The 21,360-nt window shown below is 45.9% G+C and overlaps 1 protein-coding gene across 2 annotated transcripts in view; it reads right to left on the bottom strand.

Annotated features, from left to right (window-relative positions):
* Positions 1–21,360, bottom strand: part of nbas (NBAS subunit of NRZ tethering complex) — a 300,213-nt gene that overhangs the window by 128,138 nt on the left and 150,715 nt on the right. For both annotated transcript variants that reach the window (XR_015079464.1, XM_085996289.1), the window contains exons 32-33: positions 10,467–10,580; positions 9,420–9,533 (exon numbers count right to left, since the gene is read on the bottom strand). Coding sequence is in view for 1 of the 2 variants with exons in the window: in XM_085996289.1 (XP_085852415.1) it covers positions 9,420–9,533; positions 10,467–10,580 (228 nt within the window). In the remaining variant the exon portion in view is untranslated. The remainder of the gene's footprint in view (positions 1–9,419; positions 9,534–10,466; positions 10,581–21,360) is intronic.

Raw genomic sequence — 21,360 nt, 5'->3', positions numbered from 1 at the left:
TCGGTCAGTAGTTGTGCTACCGAGCCACTCCTGGTGATGGACAATGAATTCCCCCACCCAGAGTACATTCTGTGCCCTTGCTACCCTCATTGCTTCTGCAGTGTTCAACATGGATTCATCAGCTGAGGGAGGGCGATAGGTGGTAATCAACAGAAGGTTTCCTTGCCCATATTTGACCTGATGCCTGGAGACTTCATGGGGTCCGGAGTCAATGGTGAGAACTCCCAGGGCCACTCCCTCCCGACTGTATACCACTGTGCCGCCACCCCTGGTGGGTCTGTCCTACTGGTGGGACAGGACATACCCAGGGATGGTGATGGAGGAGTCTGGGACGTTAGCTGAAAGTTACGATTCTGTAAGTATGACTATGTTAGGCTGTTGCTCGACTAGTTTGTGGGACAGCTGTCCCAATATTGGCAGAGGTCCCGAGATGTTTAGGACTTTGCAGGATCGACTGGGCTTGGTATGCCTGTCATGTCTGGTGCCGAGTTTGTCCGTTCAATTTTTTTCTTTGTATACTTCTTTGTCGCAGTTTGGTACAATTGAGAGACTTGCTGGGCCATTTCAGAGGGCAGTCAAGAGTCAACCACATTGCTGTAGAGTCACAAATAGGCCGGGTAAGGACGGCAGATTTCCTTCCCTAAAGGACATTAGTGAACCAGATGGGTTTTTACAACAATCCGGTAGTTTTATGGTCACCATTACTGACTCTCGCTTTTTATTCCGGATTTATTTAATTAACTGAATTTAAATTTCCCAGCTGCCGTGGTGGGATTTGAACTCACGTCTCCGGATCATTAGTCCAGGCCTTTGGATTACTGGTCCAGTAACATAACCACTAAGTTACCGTACCCATGTAAACGGAACCCAACACAATTTCTCCTTAAACAGTATGGTGGTTATTGGAGGAAGAAGAATGGTCAATTTATTCGCTATGCTTCAAAACAGAAGTGTGGGGAAGACATTTTAAAAGGTGATCTAAGTATTACAGAAAAGTGAGAAAAAAAGATGCTGAGTAAAAATGGATTGTTTTTAAAAGTAACAGAAGTCTAAAACAAAATCCAATATACTTTTATTTTTTTAAAGTACAATATTAAAACCTAAAGGGTTACAGTAAGCACTGTGCGTGTGCCTCTCCCAGGAGACTGGGTTACCAGTCAGGGGAGGCAGGTCAATTGTGCATTCGGCTACACCAGGTCTGTATAGGACAGGCTCAATAGACCGAGGCGGTCTTTTTCAGTCCTCTACATAGGTTTGTTTGCATGTTCATACAAAAGGAAAACAAAAAGATTTTGCAAATGAACGGAAGTGGAGATAGAAGAAAATTAGGAAAAACAGAAAAAGGCGATTTAAAAACACATCTGGGATGAATATAAACAATCAGAAAATAAAAATTCCTTTGTAAGGAGAAAGATATTAAACAAATGTAAGGATGAAAAGTTAACAATACAGGTACACTATCCCTTATCTGAAAGCCTTGGGACCAGCTGAGTTTCGGTTTTCGGATTTCAGAAGGTATTATTATAAGACTGGGAAATTTGTATTTAATATAAATTGTAAAAGTTCAGGCTACCTCTTGCGACTGTTCCGTGTCTCATTCCCCTTCCTGCTTCTCTGGAAAGCCGGATATCGGCTGACTCCTACTAAGCTGGCCCGCAAATCAGGTCGGGGGTCAAAAAAGAATATCGGATGGGCCGCGGTTCGGGTCGGGTCGGGAGAAAAGAATATCGGACGGGCCGCGGTTCAGTTTGGGTCGGGGGGAGAAAAGAATATCGGATGGGCCGCTGCAGCTATCGGACCGGCCGCTGCATTGTTGGGTTCACTCTCCCGGTACCTCCTTCACACTGCCCGGCTCGGCCTGCAATCTCCTACCCAGGAGGGAACTCTGTCACCCTCTGCCCTGCTCAGCATAAGTCGTGCGCCACTCTGGTCATGCCGTGCGCACGACTTACGCTGAACAAAAAAACTTTCGGTTTTTAGAGGTTTTCGGAAGTTCGGATAAAGGATAAAGGATAGTCTTCGGATAGGAAATGGGTGACCACCAGGCGGAGCAATAGAAGCAGGCAGGTAGTGCAGGAGACCCCTGTGACCATTCCCCTCTCAAACAGGTATACCGCTTTGGATACTGTTGAGGGGGATGACTCACCAGGGGAAGGCAGCAGCAGCCAACTTCCTGGCACTGGGGGTGCTCCTGCTGCCCAGGAAGGGAGGAAAAAGAATGGGAGAGCAATAGTGGTAGGGGATTCTATAGTAAGGGGAACAGATAGGCGTTTCTGTGGCCGTAGACGTGAATCCAGGATGGTTTGTTGCCTCCCTGGTGCCAGGGTCAAGGATGTCACTGAGCGGCTGCAGGGCATTCTGGAGGGGGAGGGTGAACAGCCAGAGGTCGTGGTCCACATTGGTACCAACGACATAGGTAAAAAGAGGGATGAGGTCCTGCAGCAAGAATTTAAGAAGCTAGGTGGAAGATTAAAGAGCAGGACCTCAAAGGTTGTAATCTCTGGATTACTCCCGGTGCCACGTGCTAGTGAGTATAGGAATAGGAAGATAGAACAGATGAATGCGTGGCTAAAGGGATGGTGCAGGAGGGAGAGCTTTAGTTTCCTGGATCACTGGGTCTGCTTCTGGGAAAGGTGGGACTTGTACAAGTCGGACGGTTTACACCTGAACCAGAGGGGGACCAATATCCTTGCGGGGAGGTTTGCTAGCACTGCTGGGGGGGGTTTAAACTAACTTGGCAGGGGGATGGGATACAGAGTGGAGCTATAGTAGGGGGTGATTTACAGCCAAATACGGAGGAAAAAACAAGTCAGCTGGGAAGGCAGAGCAAATATGTGGAGGCAAAAGGGAATATGGCAAGGCTGGAAGGCATTTATTTTAATGCAAGGAGTCTTGCAAATAAGGTGGATGAACTGAAGTTGTTGCTGAACACATGGGAGTACGATATTGTTGCTATCACGGAGACATGGTTGAGGGAGGGTCAGGACTGGCAGCTCAATATTCCGGGGTATAGAATCTTCAGGCGAGACAGAGGGGGGTGTAAAAGGGGAGGGGGTGTTGCAATATTAATTAAGGAATCAATTACTGCTGTAAGGAGGGATGATATATTAGCGGGTTCCTCTAATGAGGCCATATGGGTAGAACTTAAAAACAAAAAGGGGGCAAGCACTTTGCTGGGAGTGTACTATAGGCCCCCGAACAGTCAGGGGGAGATAGAGGAACAGATATGTAGGCAAATCTCAGAGAAGTGCGAAAATAATAGGGTAATAATAGTGGGGGATTTCAACTTCCCCAATATTAATTGGGATAGTCAGAGTGTGAAAGGCTTAGAGGGTGCAGAATTCTTAAAGTGCATCCAGGAGAGCTTTTTGAGCCAACATGTAGAAAGTCCTACAAGAGAGGGGGCGGTACTGGACCTAATTCTAGGGAATGTAGCCGGGCAAGTGGTGGAAGTGTCAGTAGGAGAGCATTTTGGCGACAGTGACCATAATTCGGTGAGATTTAAGGTGGTCATGGAAAAAGACAAAGACGGCCCGGAAATAAGGGTTCTAAAATTGGGGAAAGGCCGATTTTAATATGATAAGGCAGGATCTGGCCAAAGTGGACTGGGAGCAGCTACTTATAGGAAAATCCACATCAAAGCAGTGGGAGACTTTCAGAAGGGAAATAGAGAGAGTACAACGCCAACATGTTCCTGTAAAGGTCAAGGGTGGGACCAACAAGCAAAGGGAACCTTGGATGACAAGGGATATACAAAAATGCATTAGGAGAAAAAGGGGGGCTTTTGGCAGTTACAAAAGACTAAAGACGGAGGAAGCCCTAGAGGAGTATAAAAAGTGCAGGGGCATACTTAAAAAAGAAATTAGGAGGGCGAGGAGGGGCCATGAAATAACACTGGCGAGCAAAATAAAGGAAAATCCTAAGATGTTTTATAAGTATATTAAGGGCAAGAGGATAACCAGGGAAAGGGTAGGGCCCATTAGGGACCAAAGTGGCAATCTGTGTGTAGAGCCAGATGATGTAGGCGGGGTTTTAAATGAATTTTTTGCATCTGTGTTCACTATGGAGAAAGACGATGTAGACATAGAAATCGGGCAAGGGGACTGTGACATACTTGAACATATTAGCATCGAGAGGGAGGAGGTACTTGCGGTTTAAGCAGGCCAAAAAGTGGATAAATCCCCAGGCCCGGACGAGATGTATCCCAGGCTGTTGTGTGAGGCAAAGGAGGAGATTGCAGGGGCTCTGACACAAATTTTCAGAACCTCTCTGGCCACAGGGGATGTACCAGAGGACTGGAGAACAGCTAACGTAGTACCATTATACAAGAAGGGTAGCAGGGATAAACCAGGGAATTACAGGCCAGTGAGCCTAACATCTGTGGTAGGGAAATTATTGGAAAAAATTCTGAGGGACAAAATTAGTCTCCACTTGGAGAGGCAAGGATTAATCGGGGATAGTCAGCATGGCTTTGTCAAGGGTAAATCATGTCTGACAAATCTGATTGAATTTTTCGAGGGGGTGACTAGGTGTGTGGATGAGGGAAATGCTGTGGATGTGGTTTACATGGACTTCAGCAAAGCTTTTGACAAAGTCCCGCATAGGAGACTGGTCAAGAAGGTAAGAGCCCATGGGATCCAGGGTGCCTTGGCGCGTTGGATCCTAAACTGGCTGAGTGGCAGGAGGCAGAGGGTGATGGTCGAAGGTTGCTTTTGTGACTGGAAGCCTGTGTCCAGTGGGGTACCTCAGGGATCGGTGCTGGGTCCCTTGCTGTTTGTGATCTACATAAATGATTTGGATGAGAATGTAAAAGGTATGATCAGTAAGTTTGCAGATGACACGAAAATTGGTGGGGTGGTAAATTGCGAGGAGGAAAGCCTCAGGCTACAGGACGATATAAACGGGTTGGTCAGATGGGCGGAAAAGTGGCAAATGGAATTTAACCCTGAAAAGTGCGAGGTGATGCATTTTGGACGGACAAATAAGGCAAGGGAATACACAATGAGTGGTAGGACCCTAGGAAGTACAGAGGGTCAGAGGGACCTTGGTGTACATGTACATAGATCCCTGAAGGCAGTGGAACAGGTAGATAAGGTGGTTAAAAAGGCATATGGGATACTTGCCTTCATTAGCCGAGGCATAGAATATAAGAGCAGGGAGGTTATGATGGAGCTGTACAAAACGCTGGTGAGGCCACAGCTGGAGTACTGTGTGCAGTTCTGGTCGCCTCACTATAGGAAGGATGTGATTGCTTTGGAGAGGGTGCAGAGAAGATTCACCAGGATGTTACCTGGGATGGAGCGCCTCAGCTATGAAGAAAGACTAAACAGGCTGGGGTTGTTTTCCTTGGAGCAAAGAAGGCTGAGGAGGGACCTGATTGAGGTGTACAAAATGATGAGGGGCATAGATAGGGTAGATAAAGAGGAACTTTTCCCCTTAGTAGGGGGGTCAATAACAAGGGGGCATAGATTCAAGGTAAGGGGCAGGAGGTTTAGAGGGGATTTGAGGAGGAACTTTTTCACCCAGAGGGTGGTTGGAATCTGGAACTCACTGCCTGAAAGGGTGGTAGAGGCAGGAACCCTCACAACATTCAAGAAGCATTTGGATGAGCACTTGAAATGCCATTGCATACAAGGCTATGGACCGAATGCTGGAAAATGGGATTAGACTGGACAGGGATTGATGGTCGGCGCAGACACGAAGGGCCTCTTTCTGTGCTGTAAAACTCTATGACTCTATGACCTGTATTGTGAAACTTTAAAAAAAAAGTTCTGAAGTGTTACTGTAGAGCATCGTGTGTGAGGTCCATGCAAAGTACAGAGCAGATTGAGCCTAAAATCCATGAATACCTCTTGTTTCAGCCCTTTTCTAGGACTTGCTATTGATATTCATTATTCCTGCCACTTACATTTACAGCAATCCCTAGAATTCTGGGAAACAACCCACAGAAGAAATTCCAAACTTTTGTTTAGGAAGGTAGGCAAGTCAAGTGCCGATGAGGAAAACATACAAATATATTGTATATTGTCGTCGGTGGTACTGAACTTGCTCCAATCCAACAAAAAATGCTGCAACATGGATCTGCTGAAATTTAGGCCAACATTCAACGTGATGGATGCACGACTAAACGCGAACTGTTCATGTTTATTAAGTATGGAATTACTTATAGATACTAGATGGCAATAGTGGCTGCATGATTCTGCATCAGTTTGCTTTTTGAAACATCTGTCGAGCATAATTCTCTTTTATCTAGCAGCTGAAGAAGCTTGGTTAGGCCTCCAGGTACCCAACAGGTTTGTTTATTTAATGGGATAGTTTTAGCACCATCCAGCTTGTATAATCCATTGCCAGATGACTCGGCGATTAAATACCGCTTCATTGTGGCAACAGGAGGGCTCCTTGACCCACTTCATTAGGTTTCCAGTTATCTAACATTCTGCACGGTACTTGACAATGAAAGGTAATTTACACACTGTCGGCTCTTTAAAAGCAATCTGTTTCAACTTATCAACTCACCTTGTGACCCAGCTGCTGTATGGATGGCCATTTTATTTCAACCACCAATAAAACTTTTCCATGCTGGTCCACAGTTTTATTTTTTGGTGAGGAACGTGACCCAATAAAGATTTTGAAAAATATGTAGGTGTAATTAAAAAGAGGTATCCTCGTTTGGATTTGTACCAATTCTCATTTCATAGGAATTGAGAAAGAGATGGCGCCATTTTATGTAATGTTCAATTCTCACATCTAGCCTTTGGGTAAGAGAAGACAACCAATAGAGTTCTTTGATAGCGTCGCTGAGGTGTATAGATAAAGGAGGATTTTCAGAAGACAATTGTGAACATTTTACACCAGTGATAATTAGCTAAAATTAAGGCACATGGAATTGGCAGCAATCTTGTGGCATTGATAGCAAACTGGTTGCGAGCTAGGAGGTAGAGTGAACAAAAAGGTCATTGCTGGATTGACAGGGAGTGACGTGTGGTGCTGGGGCCACATATTCTCCTTCTATATAGAAATGACTTGGATTTGAGAATAGAGGGGAGTCTTCCGACAGATACATTATTGTTCAAAACTGTACTTGGTTCATAAACAAATTTTAAACTTTCCTACACGTAGATTGTGATTTTTGAGTGACCAAACACGAAAATGTCTTGTAATAATAAATAATTTTCAATTACATTTATTTATGCAGTAGATGTTAAGAAATCATTGCTTAAAGGCATTCTGCTGGGAGTGTGCAATTGATTCTGCCACCTGGTAGCACAAGACATGCTGAGAATTGTATTTGCACATTGGTCCACGCTCAGCCATTCTATTGCTATCTCTGCACATCCAACTACTCATAGGGTCTCTGGGAGTTGCAGTTCTTCACTGAGTTCTGGTGTGAAGTGGTGACTTAATGCTCTTATTTACAACCTCACTGCAGCTCTCATATTACAATATACAGGCAGACTAGGCAAAGGAAGAAAGGCAAAGGAGTAGGAGTAAAGAAGTCTTATTGCAATTATATAGGGCCTGGAGTAGTGTGTACAGTTCTGGTCTCCTTGCCAAAGGAAGGATATACTTACCATAGAGGGAGTGCAACAAAGGTTCACCAGACTGATTCCTGGGATGGGGGGATTGTCCTATGAGGAAAGCTTGAGTAGACTAGGCCTATATTCCCTAGAGTTTAGAAGAATAAGAGGTGATCCAATTGAAACATATAAAATTCTTACAGGGCTTGATAAGGTAGATGCTGGGAGGATGTTTCCCCTGGCTGGGGAGTCTAGAACCAGGGGTCACAGTTTCAGATTAAAGGGTCGGCCATTTAGGACTGAGATGAGCAGAAATTTCTTCGCGCAAAGGGTTGTGAATCTTTGGAATTCTCTACCCCAGAGAGCTGTAGATGCCCAGTCATTGAGTATATTCAAGACAGAGATTGATAGATTTTTGGATATTAAGGGAATCAAGGGATATGGGGATAGTGCAGGAAAGTGGAGATGAGGTAGAAGATCAGCCATGATATTACTGAATGGCGGAGCAGGCTCGAGGGGCCGAATGGCGGAGCAGGCTCGAGGGGCCGAATGGCGGAGCAGGCTCGAGGGGCCGAATGGCGGAGCAGGCTCGAGGGGCCGAATGGCGGAGCAGGCTCGAGGGGCCGAATGGCGGAGCAGGCTCGAGGGGCCGAATGGCGGACCAGGCTCGAGGGGCCGAATGGCGGACTCCTGCTCCTATTTCCGATTTCATCTGTTCTTATGAAAAATGGAAACCAAAAGAAGTTTGCATTGCTCAAATTCTGCTCGACTATCTCTTTTCACTTAAGTTCAGTAAAGTTTAAACAGATTTAGTTAATGACGTTCCCTGTTCTCAAGTGCACTCGTACAAAGAGTATTATGAGTAATTGTGAATTTATGTTAAGAATTTGTTGTAGGATTGAATATTGAGATCAGAAAAAGGACACGAAGACACCTAATCCTCCTATTTAAGCACAATACTAAAACTGGACGTGCGGTCGATAGAGAGGAAGAAAGCTGTAGACTGCAGGAAGATAATCATGGACTGGTCAAGTGAGCAGAAAAGTGGCAAATGGAATTCTATCCAGAGAAATGAGAGGTTGTGCATTTGGGGAGGGCAAACAAGACAAGGGATACACAATAAATGGTAGGACACTGAGAAGTGTAAAGGAACAGAGGGACCTTGGAGTGCAGGCCCACAGATCCCTGAAGGTAGCAGGACAGGTAGATAAGGTGGTTAAGGCGGCATACGGGATACTTGCCTTTATTAGCCGAAGCATAGAATATAAGAGCAGGGAGGTTATGCTTGAACTGTATAAAACACTAGTTAGGCCGCAGCTAGAGTACTGCGTGCAGTTCTGGTCACCACATTACAGGAAGGATGTGATTGCACTAGAGAGGGTGCAGAGGAGATTTACGAGGATGTTGCCAGGACTGGAGTATTTTAGCTATGAGGAAAGATTGGAGAGGCTGGGGTTGTTTTCTTTGGAACAGAGGAGGCTGAGGGGAGATTTAATTGAGGTGTATAAAATTATGAGGGGCCGAGACAGAGTGGATAGGAAGGACTACCCTCCTTAGCAGAGAGGTCAATAACCAGAGAGCATAGATATAAAATAATTGGTCGGAGGTTTAGAGGGGAGTTGAGGAGAACTTTTTTCACCAGGGTGTGGTGGGGGTCTGGAACTCACTGCCTGAAAGGGTGGTAGAGGCAGAAACCCCCCATCACATTTAAAAAGTACTTGGATAGGCACTTGAAGTGCCGTAACCTACAAGGCTACGGACCAAGAGCTGGAAAGTGGGATTAGGCTGGAGAGCCCTTTGTCGGCCGGCACAGACACGATGGGCCGAATGGACTCATTCTGTGCCGTAAATTTCTATCATTCTATGAATACAAAACCAGTGCAATCAAAATAGAAAAGTCACCTGCAGACGTAAGTTCTTGGCAATGGATACTGGCAGCTTTATAATCTTGGTACTGAAGGGCCTGCTCAGCCAGGAGGACCAATACTTGTCCTTTCCGCTGTGTCTTATCCTGTCCTGTTTATATTTGAAACATAAAGACAAAATAGCACAGATCAGACAACACTTACATTTTCCTAACTGCAAGTAACTGGCTTTAAAATGAATAATCAACCAAAACATCTGTTGGAGATGATCTCGTACTTTAAAATGACAAGATTAGCATAATAGTCAGAAAAAATATGGACACATTTGCAAATCAAAATAAGCTGTGATATTATATTACATGCTGATATTATAAACAAAGCAGATTTAACAAAAACAACAATTTTTGTAAATAAATTCCGTACAAAACGTCCAGTTTTCTCTTCATATCAGAATTTTCAAGCAGGAAAGCAACTTACTAGAAGTGTTATATTTCTCTCAACCATGAGCAGAATATGATTACAGGAAACTCCCGTTTAAACAGCACCTAAATATCCGGAATTCTCTATTAACCGTCAAAATTCATACTCCGAAAACAGCTCCTCAATAACCGGCAATGTTGCCGAGTCCGAGTCTCCCGCGGTGGCCGAGTCTGTCAGTGGGGGTAGTTCTCCAAACTGACACTACTCGGCTTCTTGGCGATGTCGGAAGTCCGAACACCTCAATAACAGGAATCTGACTCTTTGTTTGTTAAAAATAGCCTCGGTAGATAACCCTCTCCGTCATCCTGAATTTTTAATCAATCGGCAACATCCCGGTCCCGGATACCAAACAGTTTCCTGTATTCCCTGACATTTAGGGAAAATACTATTTTTTTTTATATAAAAGAGTTTGAAATTCATTGAGATATAAAACTGAGTGACTTATCTATAGATAATTCTTATTTCATTTTCATCATTTAAAAAAAAAAAATCGCAACTAGTCAGAGATGCACGGAGAACCAAGTAAACAGGTTTCTGTCCATAATCATTTATACCATTGAAACATAATCTAATCTGAAACAACAGATCAAGAACAAGCACTTACCTGCTACTCTCAGCAAATCTGCAAGCCCCAGGAGCTTTTTTGACTGTTTGTAGGCTGTCGGGCACTGAGTAATGCACTCCTTAATGAGTCGGAGTCGGTCTAAGCACATACGTACTATACAGAAGGAAGCATTATATTAAGTTGTTACATTTCCAAAATCAAAAACAAGAGGAAAGCTTACTGCAATCAACAATCATAAGAGTGTCTAATACCATCGCAGTCTGTGCCCACCATAACTGTTGGCATGAAGGGATAATTACTAGTCCTAGCCCTTTTCGGGCTACCCCAGATCAGGCGTATTCCCCAGACGCTCACCTTCAACTAAAGTTAAAGATAGCCGAATTCTATAAGACGCTTAATTGGGTCTAAAGGTCCAGGCTATCTCTCTCTAAAGGAAAGGAACGACTTGAAGGTGTTACCGTCTTCCAGATAGCACTTTTAATAAGTTTAACTAGACTGTAACCTTCTGGATATTATGAGGGTCCAGAAACCCCCCCCCAGAATTCTGCAACTCCTCACAAAAAGAGTGTACAGAAATTGAGTTCGCGAATTTGATACAGAAATACTATTTGAGACAATTCTAAAAATATATAGATTTACTTAAGAGCCGACATACAGTTAACAGCTGGTGAGTTCATCGCGACTTTAACAGTTCAAAATACAAATAGCTTACATTTCTTATTCTCAGAAATCCTTATTCTCAAATCTTAACTTCGTACCTTTTTACATTTCTTATTATTTCTAATCCAGAATATCCACCAAAATCAAATAAGAGAACCTCTTGATCCCCGAGACTCAGAGTTAAAAACTTAGAGCCTGCCTCTGAAGTTGAGAATCGCTTGCCCCATCCAGCGACTTCTGACTTTCTATTTGAAAGCTCTATTTTTTGTACTTTTTTTTTTTTAAGTGGTTTATTCTTTGACGTTTTCTGTTGATGTAAGCTAATTATCTCCAGTCATCTTCTGTTGAATTCTTTCTAATCTTACTGTCATTTCAGCTATTAACTTTCAGAATCCTGTCTGCTGTGTAGGTGTTCCAAAGACTTATCATAAAAAATGGTTATTACAGATTTATCTCTTTGATGCCATTCTTACGAAGGTCTTCAATTCAATTTTTAAATCACCTAGCTGGTTGTAAGCCAGACTTAGTGTCTCCTAACTGTTCCAAGTTCAATACAAACACAATGTGATTACTTGGTGCATCTACTGAAGTCATATTTTCAAAGTCTTCTGTTTTGTACCTTTTACAACATGTAAATCAAAAACACTTCAACTAGGGTGTTTGTTGCATTTCTTAACTACTTCAATTGGTTGTATATATAATCGTGATTCCTGTTTCTCATTTGATGTTACTTTTATCAAAGACACATGGTTTTTTAATGTTCTGTGTTTCTGTTCGAAGTGTTAGTTTTTAACACTTTACTTGGGCATTGCTATTGTGTTGGTTCCAAACTGCAGACTCCTTGGAAGCAAGCCTTTGCTTCTTAAATAGGGCCTTTGTCTCAGTATTAACAATCAATTCCCATTTCAAAAGCTTGTGTGGTGTTTACAACTTTTGTGTTAACACTTCATCTTATATCAGAAGCCTGTATTGACAGCTTGTGTCGTTGAGGCTTTTTAGATTTTTAAACCCAGTATGTCATGTTTTAATATCAGAAATCTGTTCATAGGATGGTGTATTTTTCTGAAATATGGCTTTTCCTTTACAGACAAACTTGTTCAATAAATTAAGCTGTTATGGAGAATATATATTACTGAAGCATTGCTGCAATTTGCGGCAATGTTCCATCTCACCCTCAGTAAGCGCCCCGCTAGAGTGGAGCTAATTTATAGAACAAACGGAAAACTGTTCAATCTCCGTCACCTCCAGTCCAGATCCAAGGTCGTCCCTTCCTCTGTCGTTGAATTACAGTATGCAAACGACGCTTGCGTCTGCACACACGGGAGGTCGAACTCCAAACCATCGTTAACACCTTCACCGAAGCATACGAGAACATGGGCCTTACACTAAACATCCGTAAGACAAAGGTCCTCTACTAACGCCCCCGCCACAGTACTGCCCCCTGATTATCAAAATCCATGACAAGGCCTTGGACAACGTGGACCACTTTCCATACCTCAGGAGCCTACTGTCAACAAGGGCAGACGTCGATGACGAAGTCCAACACTGCCTTCAGTGTGCCAATGCAGCCTTCGGTCGCCTGAGGAAGAGAGTGTTTGAAGACCAGGACTTCAAACCCGGCACCAAGCTCATGGTCTACAGAGCAGTAGTAATACCTGCCCTCCTGTATGCCTCAGAGACATGGACCATGTACAGCAGGCACCTCAAAGCACTGGAGAGGTACCACCAACGCTGCCTCCGCAAGATCCTGCAAATCCATTGGCAGGATAGGCGCACCGTCAGTGTTCTCGCTCAGGCCAACATCCCCAGCATCGAAGCATTGACCAAGCTCGATCACCTCCGATGGACGGGTCACATCGTCCCCATGCCCGATACGAGACTCCCAAAACAAGCGCTCTACTCGGAGCTCCGACACGGCAAGAGAGCCCCAGGTGGGCAGAGGAAATGCTTCAAGGACACCCTCAAAGCCTCCTTGAAAAAGTGCAACATCCCCACCGACACCTGGGAATCCCTGGCCCAAGACCGCACAAAGTGGAGGAGAAGCATCCGGGAAGGCGCCGAACACCTCGAGTCTCTTCGCCGGGAGTAAGCGGAAGCCAAGCGCAAGCAGCGGAAAGAGCGCACGTCAACCCAAGCACCCCACCCACCCGCCCCTTCAACCACCGCCTGCCCCACCTGTGACAGAGACTGTAGGTCCCGCATTGGACTCATCAGTCACCTGAGAACTCATTTTTAATGTGGAAGCAAGTCATCCTCGGTTCCAAGGGACTGCCTAAGAAGAAGATATTACTGAAATTAAATTTCTATAGTTATTTTCTTTATACCTCAGTTTACCATATATTCCTGAAAGGCTTTTAGCCCCATTCATCCTATGAGCTGTGGGGACTGGTGAACAAGCAGTAGGGACTTCCATATCTGCTGATGCTACTCTACATTTAGTTATAATCGTAGAATCATAGACTGAAACGGCACAGGAGGCGGCCATTCGGCCCACTGTGCCTGTGCCGGCTCTTTGGTAGGGCCATCCAATTAGTCCCAATTCCCCTGCTGTGCAAATGCTTCCTTTCAAGTGATTATCCAATTTCCTTTTGAAAGCTATTATTGAATCTGCTTCCACCACCCTTTCAGGCAGTGCATTCCAGATGATAACAACTCGCTGTGTAAAAAAATGTTTTCCACATGTCGCCTTTGGTTCTTTTGCCAATTACCTTAAATCTGTGTCCTCTGGTTACCGACCCTTCTGCCAGTGGAAACAGTTTGTCCTTATTTACTCTATCAAAAGCCTTCATAATTTTGAACACCTCTATCAAATAGCAGCTAATTACCTCATCAGCGTTACATTGAAGGGAATCTTGTGGACAAGGCTCTATGGGGGAAAAATTCAGTTGATTAGCGCCCCCTGTTGGCGCTAACAAGGGGCAAAGCAACTAGGGCCCGAGTGCGGCAATGTTTGCGCCACTCGCGAAATTGACCAGACATTTTGCGGCGGCGCTAAACACTACCGCCATGATCTCCTGCGCCCGCAGATCGCGACGTCAGTCAAGCGTGCAACGCCCCGGACCGGATATCGAGTAGCGCCCCCTGCCTTACCGCCAGCAAGGACAGGTGGAGGGGAATGTTTTGCAGTCGGGAAGGGACTGGGGGAGCGCTATTTAAAGGCGACCGCTTCCTGCCTTTTTTGTCGGCGACATTTTTGCACCACGCATTTTGAGAGAGAGACACACTTCTGAAGAGATTCAACGCTGTGTGAAGGAGTTTTGGATACTAAGAGCACTTTGCAGGTTCATTTTGATTTGACCTTTCTTGCATCAATTTAGAAGAGACTATGGGGGCTGCACTCCGAGCTCTTTCCCTGGGCCTCTCCTTTGTTCTTTCCAGCAGATTTGATGTGCAGGTCTCTCCAGGCCAAGATTCAAGGCTGCAATGAGCAGGGTGTGGATGGAGAGCAAGATCGACCCTCCCTTTTAAGAACTGGCCGGCACCAGTGTGTCTGTGTTCCATTGGTAACTGACATCACCCGAGCTCCACCAGCGCTCTGAGGTAGTGCCTCGCTCCTCGGCGTTAGCGCCTTAGGAGAGGTGTGCAGCACCTGATTTAGCGCTCCAATCACCTCCAGGGGCGATAAAAGCCAAGTTTGCAGTTGGAGGCGATAATTAGTACCAGGCGCTAAACTTTACGCCCGGCCAATAATTGCACCCCAAACGGGGCGATACCGAATTTCTCCCCCTATTTCTTTTAGGGAGAAAATAAGACTTGACATGAGAAATATCACTAGTAGTATGAATACATAGCTGCACACAATAGTCAAATTTGTATGTCTAATCATAACAATGAAAGGATAGGCCATTTCCAGACAAATACTTTAGAAATTAAATTAGCTTAAAAGAACTAGCACAAAATGTTCCATCGGCAAAGCTGGTATTTCCTTGATCACAACCATTGTTCTGTTCAATCATCACAATGTTCAGCATCAAATAACCTGGAGGACATCTGCATGGACCACGGGGTTGTGAAATTATTCTGCTACTGAACTCAGATTTCCTAAACCGTTAATGTTGCATATTTGGTCTTTTTTCCCCTCCAAATTTAAATTTGCAGGCAATAAATCCACGAGGAGAAGCATAAAGGCGGTCCTAAGACACGACTCTTGATGCATGAACAGCTTTGATAAATTGGAAATCTCTGAATCAATTTATCATCATGCCCTGAAGTTGTTCCCATATTCAAACCAGTTGCCTTATTTTGAATTCTCTTGCACCAATGGCTGCCACAATGTCTTTTAGCACAAACTGTATGAAAGATTACACTGTACATTCATTAATTGGTCTGGGCACGGTTCTGTAACAGCTGGTTAATTATGCTGACAAAGGCATGTAGCAGCATCTGCAAAGTACATGGAAGGTTTTGCTTAAGATTTCTAATGGTTTCTCATGCAAGAAAAATCAACAGTCAACCATTCATTGAGCTCTTATCATGAACCACTATGATATCAAACACTTTGGTAGAATAACTGTTGCTTTATAATTTAAAGCAAGTACATTTTCTTAATCAAAGAGAGAAAATTGAAAATAAAAGGGAATTATTCCACATATATCAACATAAAACTCATGAAATTGAAATAAATGCATTTCAGCTTTGAAGGATAAATCCCGTTACCAATAATTCGATTCCTCAGACTGTATGATGTAAAAAATCAAAACAGTTAAAAATAAAACAAAAGTTAAACCATGCACTACAAATCCTTTTCATACTTTTAACATGCAAACCAATGCTGAAATTAAGCCACGTGCAACAAAAATGTTTTTTTTTCCTTTCTTGATGACAGAACTGATCTATGGATGAATCTTGATATCAATACAATACGGGTTACAAATTATGGTTTATTTCTACATGTTGGAAACGGAGCACCATCTGTCCAGTGATTACCCAACAGTCTCAATAGCAATATGTCTCTTCACTTCTCTTTTGTTCTCTCCCAGCCTGGCCTTTCGGTCTATTTCATTTCCTGTGCCTTTCCAGTCTTGACAAAGGGTTTGACCCGAAACGATGACTCTATTTTCTCTCCACGGATGTTGCCTGGCCTGCTGGGTTTTACCAGCATTTTCTGTTATTACCTAACAGTTTCAATTGTGAAGCGATTGAGGTTTCACCCTGCATTTAGACATCAACTAAAGTCAATAGCGGAGCATTTGTTGCAGACCAGTTTCACGACAGTGGAAGTGTTTTGGCCTTTCCCTCCCTTTAAACCTTGTACTAATTGGGATACTGGCAGATACAGATGGAAATGAGGAGAAATTTCTTCTCTGAGGGTCGTGAATCTTTGGAATTCTCTTCCCGAGAGCTGTGGAGGCTGGGTCATTGAATCTATTTAAGGTGGAGAGAGACAGATTTTTAAACGGTAAGGGGGTCGAGGGTTATGGAGAGCGGGCAGGGAAGTGGAGTTGAGGCCAAGATCAGATCAGCCATGATCTTATTGAATGGCGGAGCAGGCTCGAGGGGCCGAATGGCCGACTCCTGCTCCTACGTCTTATTATATTATGTCTTATTATACTGATGGTGAACCTCACCAGCAGGTTTAGATTGTGTGAATTTTCTTTGAATTACTGTAGCGTTGTGTTTAAGATATTCCTGCTTCTAAAAACAGTTCAAGTGGCTGTTGTAATATTTTAGATTCAAAAACTACTCAATATGCTAAATGCAGAAAGAGGAGCTGGGCGCTTCACTTCTCTATTATTCAGATGCTTTAAGCAAAATTAAGTTTCACTCTTTTGCTTTTCCCTCTTGTGTTGAAGTCTGCAGTTTGAATTACTGTGTTTTGTTTGAATTGCTAGTGGGATGCAGTACAACATATTGATTTGATTTAAAAGGCAATGCTGCTGAAGGTAGTCCCGACTGTTTCATAATATAATAAAGTATCAGTTATAGCAAAGAGAAGGAAGAAAAAGTTTATTCAACACTTTGCGTCCACACTTGGATACAAATGGCATAAATCAACACAATTACTGTATTGGCATTCATCGGGTACACGTTTATTGAGCACAGCTTCTCCTTAGAAAATTTAATCCAAGTTTAAATTGCATTTTTGGTTCCTAAAGGAACTCATCGAATAGAAATGAGCACATAATAGGTCAAACTGGGTTCCGTGTTTAAAGTGTAAAAAGCATTTGTAGTGCCTTATTTATTAACTGTGGTAAATTTGAACATAAATAAAATAAAGCAGATAAGCACAACACTTATTCTATTTTAACATACTAGTCAATGTCCCATGGCATTGAAAACAAGGCTAATATAAGAACATAAGAAATAGGAGCAGGAGTAGGCCAATCGGCCCCTCGAGCCTGCTCCGCCATTCAATAAGATCATGGCTGATCTGATCCTAACCGCCAATCTACTATCACAGAACCATCTCCTGAATCTAACAGAATTAGACACACGAAATAGGAGCAGGATCAGGCTACACGGCCCCTGGGCCCGCTCCGCTACCCACAGGGCCATGACCGATCCGAACCTAGACTCATGTCCAAATTCCTGCCCGCTCCCCGTAACCCTTAATTCCCTTTATTTCTAGGAAACTGTCTATTTCTGTTTTAAATTTATGTAATGATGTAGCTTCTACAGCTTTTTGGGGCAGCATATTCCATGGACCTACCACCCTCTGAGTGAAGTAGTTCCTCCTCATCTCAGTTTTGAAAGAGCAGCCCCTTATTCTAAGACTATGCCCCCTAGTTCTAGTTTCACCCATCATTGGGAACATCCTCCCCGCTGATATACCTATCAATTCATCCAATGAAAAGCGACGAGTTAAGAAAGTAACTATAGGTTTTTATTGGCTAAATAACAGAGCCCACCCTCGTGGGTGATCGGATCCAACAAGGAGGAATACCAGCCAGTCGACCACCTTTATACCTGGGCAGGTAGGTGGGGCCATGGGCGGAGTCAGCAGTGTTCAGCCCAGGTATAACAGCGTGACAAGAGGCGACCTCGTATAGTGATACAACAGTGTGAACAGTGATAACGATATAACAGTGATAACTATAGTGTAACGATAGTGAACGACAAAAGTGGTTTACCACATTCACCCCTTGTTTAGATTTGAGTCCGGCGGGGTGAAGTGTACTACCAGTTCTGGTAAGTCAGTCTGTCCGGAGGCCTCGTAAGCCTTTCTGATCGTCGCAGCGGCGGTGTTGCATTCTCCGGTGTTGATGCTGGTGTCTGCGTGGTTGGCGAAGGCTCGTGGGGTTCCGGCGTGCCGTCTACCTGAGCTGGAATTGGGGGGGGGGGGGGGGTAAAGGTGGTGTCTCCGGAATGCCCGAGGGTGCGAGGTCCCGTAAGGAGACTGTGTCCTCCCGCCCGTCTGGGTAAGCCACATAGGCGTACTGGGGGTTGGCGTGCAGGAGGTTCACCTTCTCGACCAGGGGGTCCGTTTTATGGGCCCTCACGTGCTTTCGCAGCAGGACGGGCCCCGGAGAAGTCAGCCATGTTGGTAGCGAGGTTCCCGTAGTCGACTTCCTGGGGAAAACAAACATTCGTTCATGGGGGGTGGCGTTAATGGCAGTGCAGAGTAGTGACCGGATGGAATGCAGCGCTGCCGGGAGGACTTCCTGCCAGCGGGAGGCTGGGAGGCCCTTAGACTTTAAGGCTAAGAGGATGGCCTTCCATACCGTCGCGTTCTCTCTTTCCACCTGGCCGTTCCCTCGGGGGTTGTAGCTGGTGGTCCTGCTTGCAGCAATACCTCTCGCTAGTAGGAACTGACGGAGTTCCTCGCTCATGAAGGAGGAGCCCCGGTCACTATGTATATAGTTTGGGAACCCAAACAAGGCGAAGAGGTCGTTCAGGCATTTAATGACCGTGGTACTGGTCATGTCTAGGCAGGGGAAGGCAAAGGGGAAATGGGAGTACTCATCAACGATGTTGAGGAAGTACACATTACGGTCAGAGGACGGGAGGGGCCCCTTAAAGTCGATGCTCAGGCGCTCGAAGGGGCGGGTGGCCTTGATCAGGCTTGCTCTGTCCGGCCTAAAGAAGTGCGGTTTGCACTCGGCACAGGTCTGGCAGTTCCTGGTCATGGTCCTGACCTCCTCGATGGAGTATGGCAGGTTGCGGGCCTTAATGAAGTGGTAAAGTCTGGTGACCCCGGGGTGGCAGAGGTCGTTGTGGAGGGTCTGAAGTCTATCACTTTGCGCGCTGGCGCATGTAATTCGTGACAGAGCATCAGGGGGATCGTTCAGCTTACCTGGCCGGTACAAGATATCATAATCATAGGTGGATAGTTCGATTCTCCACCTCAATATCTTGTCATTCTTGATTTTGCCCCTCAGCTTGTTATTAAACATAAAAGCGACCGAACGCTGGTCGGTGAGGAGGGTAAATCGTTTGCCTGCCAGGTAATGCCTCCAGCGTCGTACCGCCTCCACAATCGCTTGGGCCTCCTTCTCGACCGACGAGTGTCGGATCTCAGGGCCCTGTAGGGTCCTTGAGAAGGCGGCCACTGGTCTCCCCTCCTGGTTAAGGGTAGCGGCTAGGGCGAAGTCGGATGCATCGCTCTGCACTTGGAAGGGGATGGACTCGTCCACTGCGTGCATTGTGGCCTTGGCGATGTCTCCCTTAATGAGGGAGAAGGCTGCGCACGCTTCCTCCGTAAGGGGGAAGGACGTGGACTTCATGAGGGGTCTGGCTTTGTCTGCATAATTGGGCACCCATTGGGCATAGTAGGCGAAGAGCCCCAGGGTTCTCTTCAGAGCCTTTGGACAGTGGGGGAGGGGTAGCTCCATGAGGGGACGCATTCTTTCGGGGTCGGGGCCGATGACTCCGTTCTCTACTACACAGCCGAGGATGGCAAGGCGCGAGGTGTTAAACACACATTTCTCCTTATTGTAGGTGAGGTTCAGCCGTTGGGCCGTACGGAGGAATCTCTCCAGATTAACGTCATGGTCCTGCCGGTCGCGGCCGCCGATGGTGACGTTATCTAGGTAGGGGAACGTGGCGTGCAGCCCGTTCTGGTCAACCATCCGGTCCATCTCCCTTTGGAAGACTGAAACCCCGTTGGTGACGCCGAAGGGAACCCTAAGGAAGTGGTAGAGGCGGCCATTCGCCTCGAAGGCGGTATACTGGCGGTCCTCAGGGCGGATAGGGAGTTGGTGGTAGGCCGACTTAAGGTCGATGGTAGAGAATACTCGGTATTGTGCGATCTGATTGACCATATCAGATATGCGGGGAAGGGGGTATGCGTCCAGCTGGGCGTACCTGTTTATGGTCTGGCTGTAGTCGATGACCAGGCGGTTCATATTGCCCGTCTTAACTACCACGACCTTGGCACGCCAGGGGCTGGTGCTCCCTTCGATGATGCCCTCCTTCAGGAGACGCTGCACCTCAGAGCTAATGAAAGCTCTGTCCCCGGCGCTGTACCGCCTGCTCTTGGTCGCGACGGGTTTGCAGTCGGGGGTGAGGTTAGCGAACAGGGAAGGTGGCGGGACCTTGAGGGTGGATAGGCCGCAGGTGTTACGCGGTGGGCGGTTTAAAATCTGTTGGTTGTCGACTGTGAGTGGGGGGAGGGGTCCGCCGTATGCTAGCGTGACGCTTTGGAAGTGGGATTGGAAGTCTAGCCCTAGTAGGACGGCGGCGCATAGCTGGGGGAGGACGAGGAGTTTAAAATTTTTATACTCCGTACCCTTAACCGATAGGGTCACAACACAGTAGCCGCTGATGTCTGTGGCGTGGGATCTCGATGCCATCGAGATCCGGTTGCGCGTTGGCAGGACAGGGAGTGAGTAGTGGCTCACCGTGTCTGGGTGGATGAAACTCTCCGTGCTTCCGCTGTCGAACAGGCAGGTCGTGGCGTGGCCGTTTACTCTGATGTCCATCATTGACTTGGACAGGTGATGCGGGCGGGCTTGGTCCAGTGAGACGGAGGCTAGTGTATAGCTGAGCGAGTTGCTGTAGTCTGCGGGTGAGGCGGTAGTCGGGTCTAGAGGCACGGTGGCGGTCGAGCGTGGTGGGTAAAATGGCGTCTTCCACGAGGTTGGACAAAATGGCGGAGAAGATGGCTGCCCCCGTAACTCACATGAGGCACTGCTGGTGTCGGTTGCCTGTATCAAAGATGGCCGCCCCCATGACTCGTGGGGATGCTGGCCTCTGTTGCCTTGAAGGAAGATGGCCGCCCCCACAGCTCGCATGAGGCACTGCTGGCCTCTGATGATCCACCTCTGCAGGCCTTAGCGAAGTGGCCTTTCTTCATGCAGTTTGAGCAGGTAGAGTTCCTGGCTGGGCAGCGCGA

This window comes from Somniosus microcephalus, chromosome 9, assembly GCF_052327205.1.
Source record: "Somniosus microcephalus isolate GS21.2 chromosome 9, FLI_Smic_1.0, whole genome shotgun sequence".
Classification (NCBI taxonomy): domain Eukaryota; kingdom Metazoa; phylum Chordata; class Chondrichthyes; order Squaliformes; family Somniosidae; genus Somniosus; species Somniosus microcephalus.
Note: the sequence above shows the minus strand (reverse complement) of the source record. Positions and strands in the feature narration are given on the sequence as shown.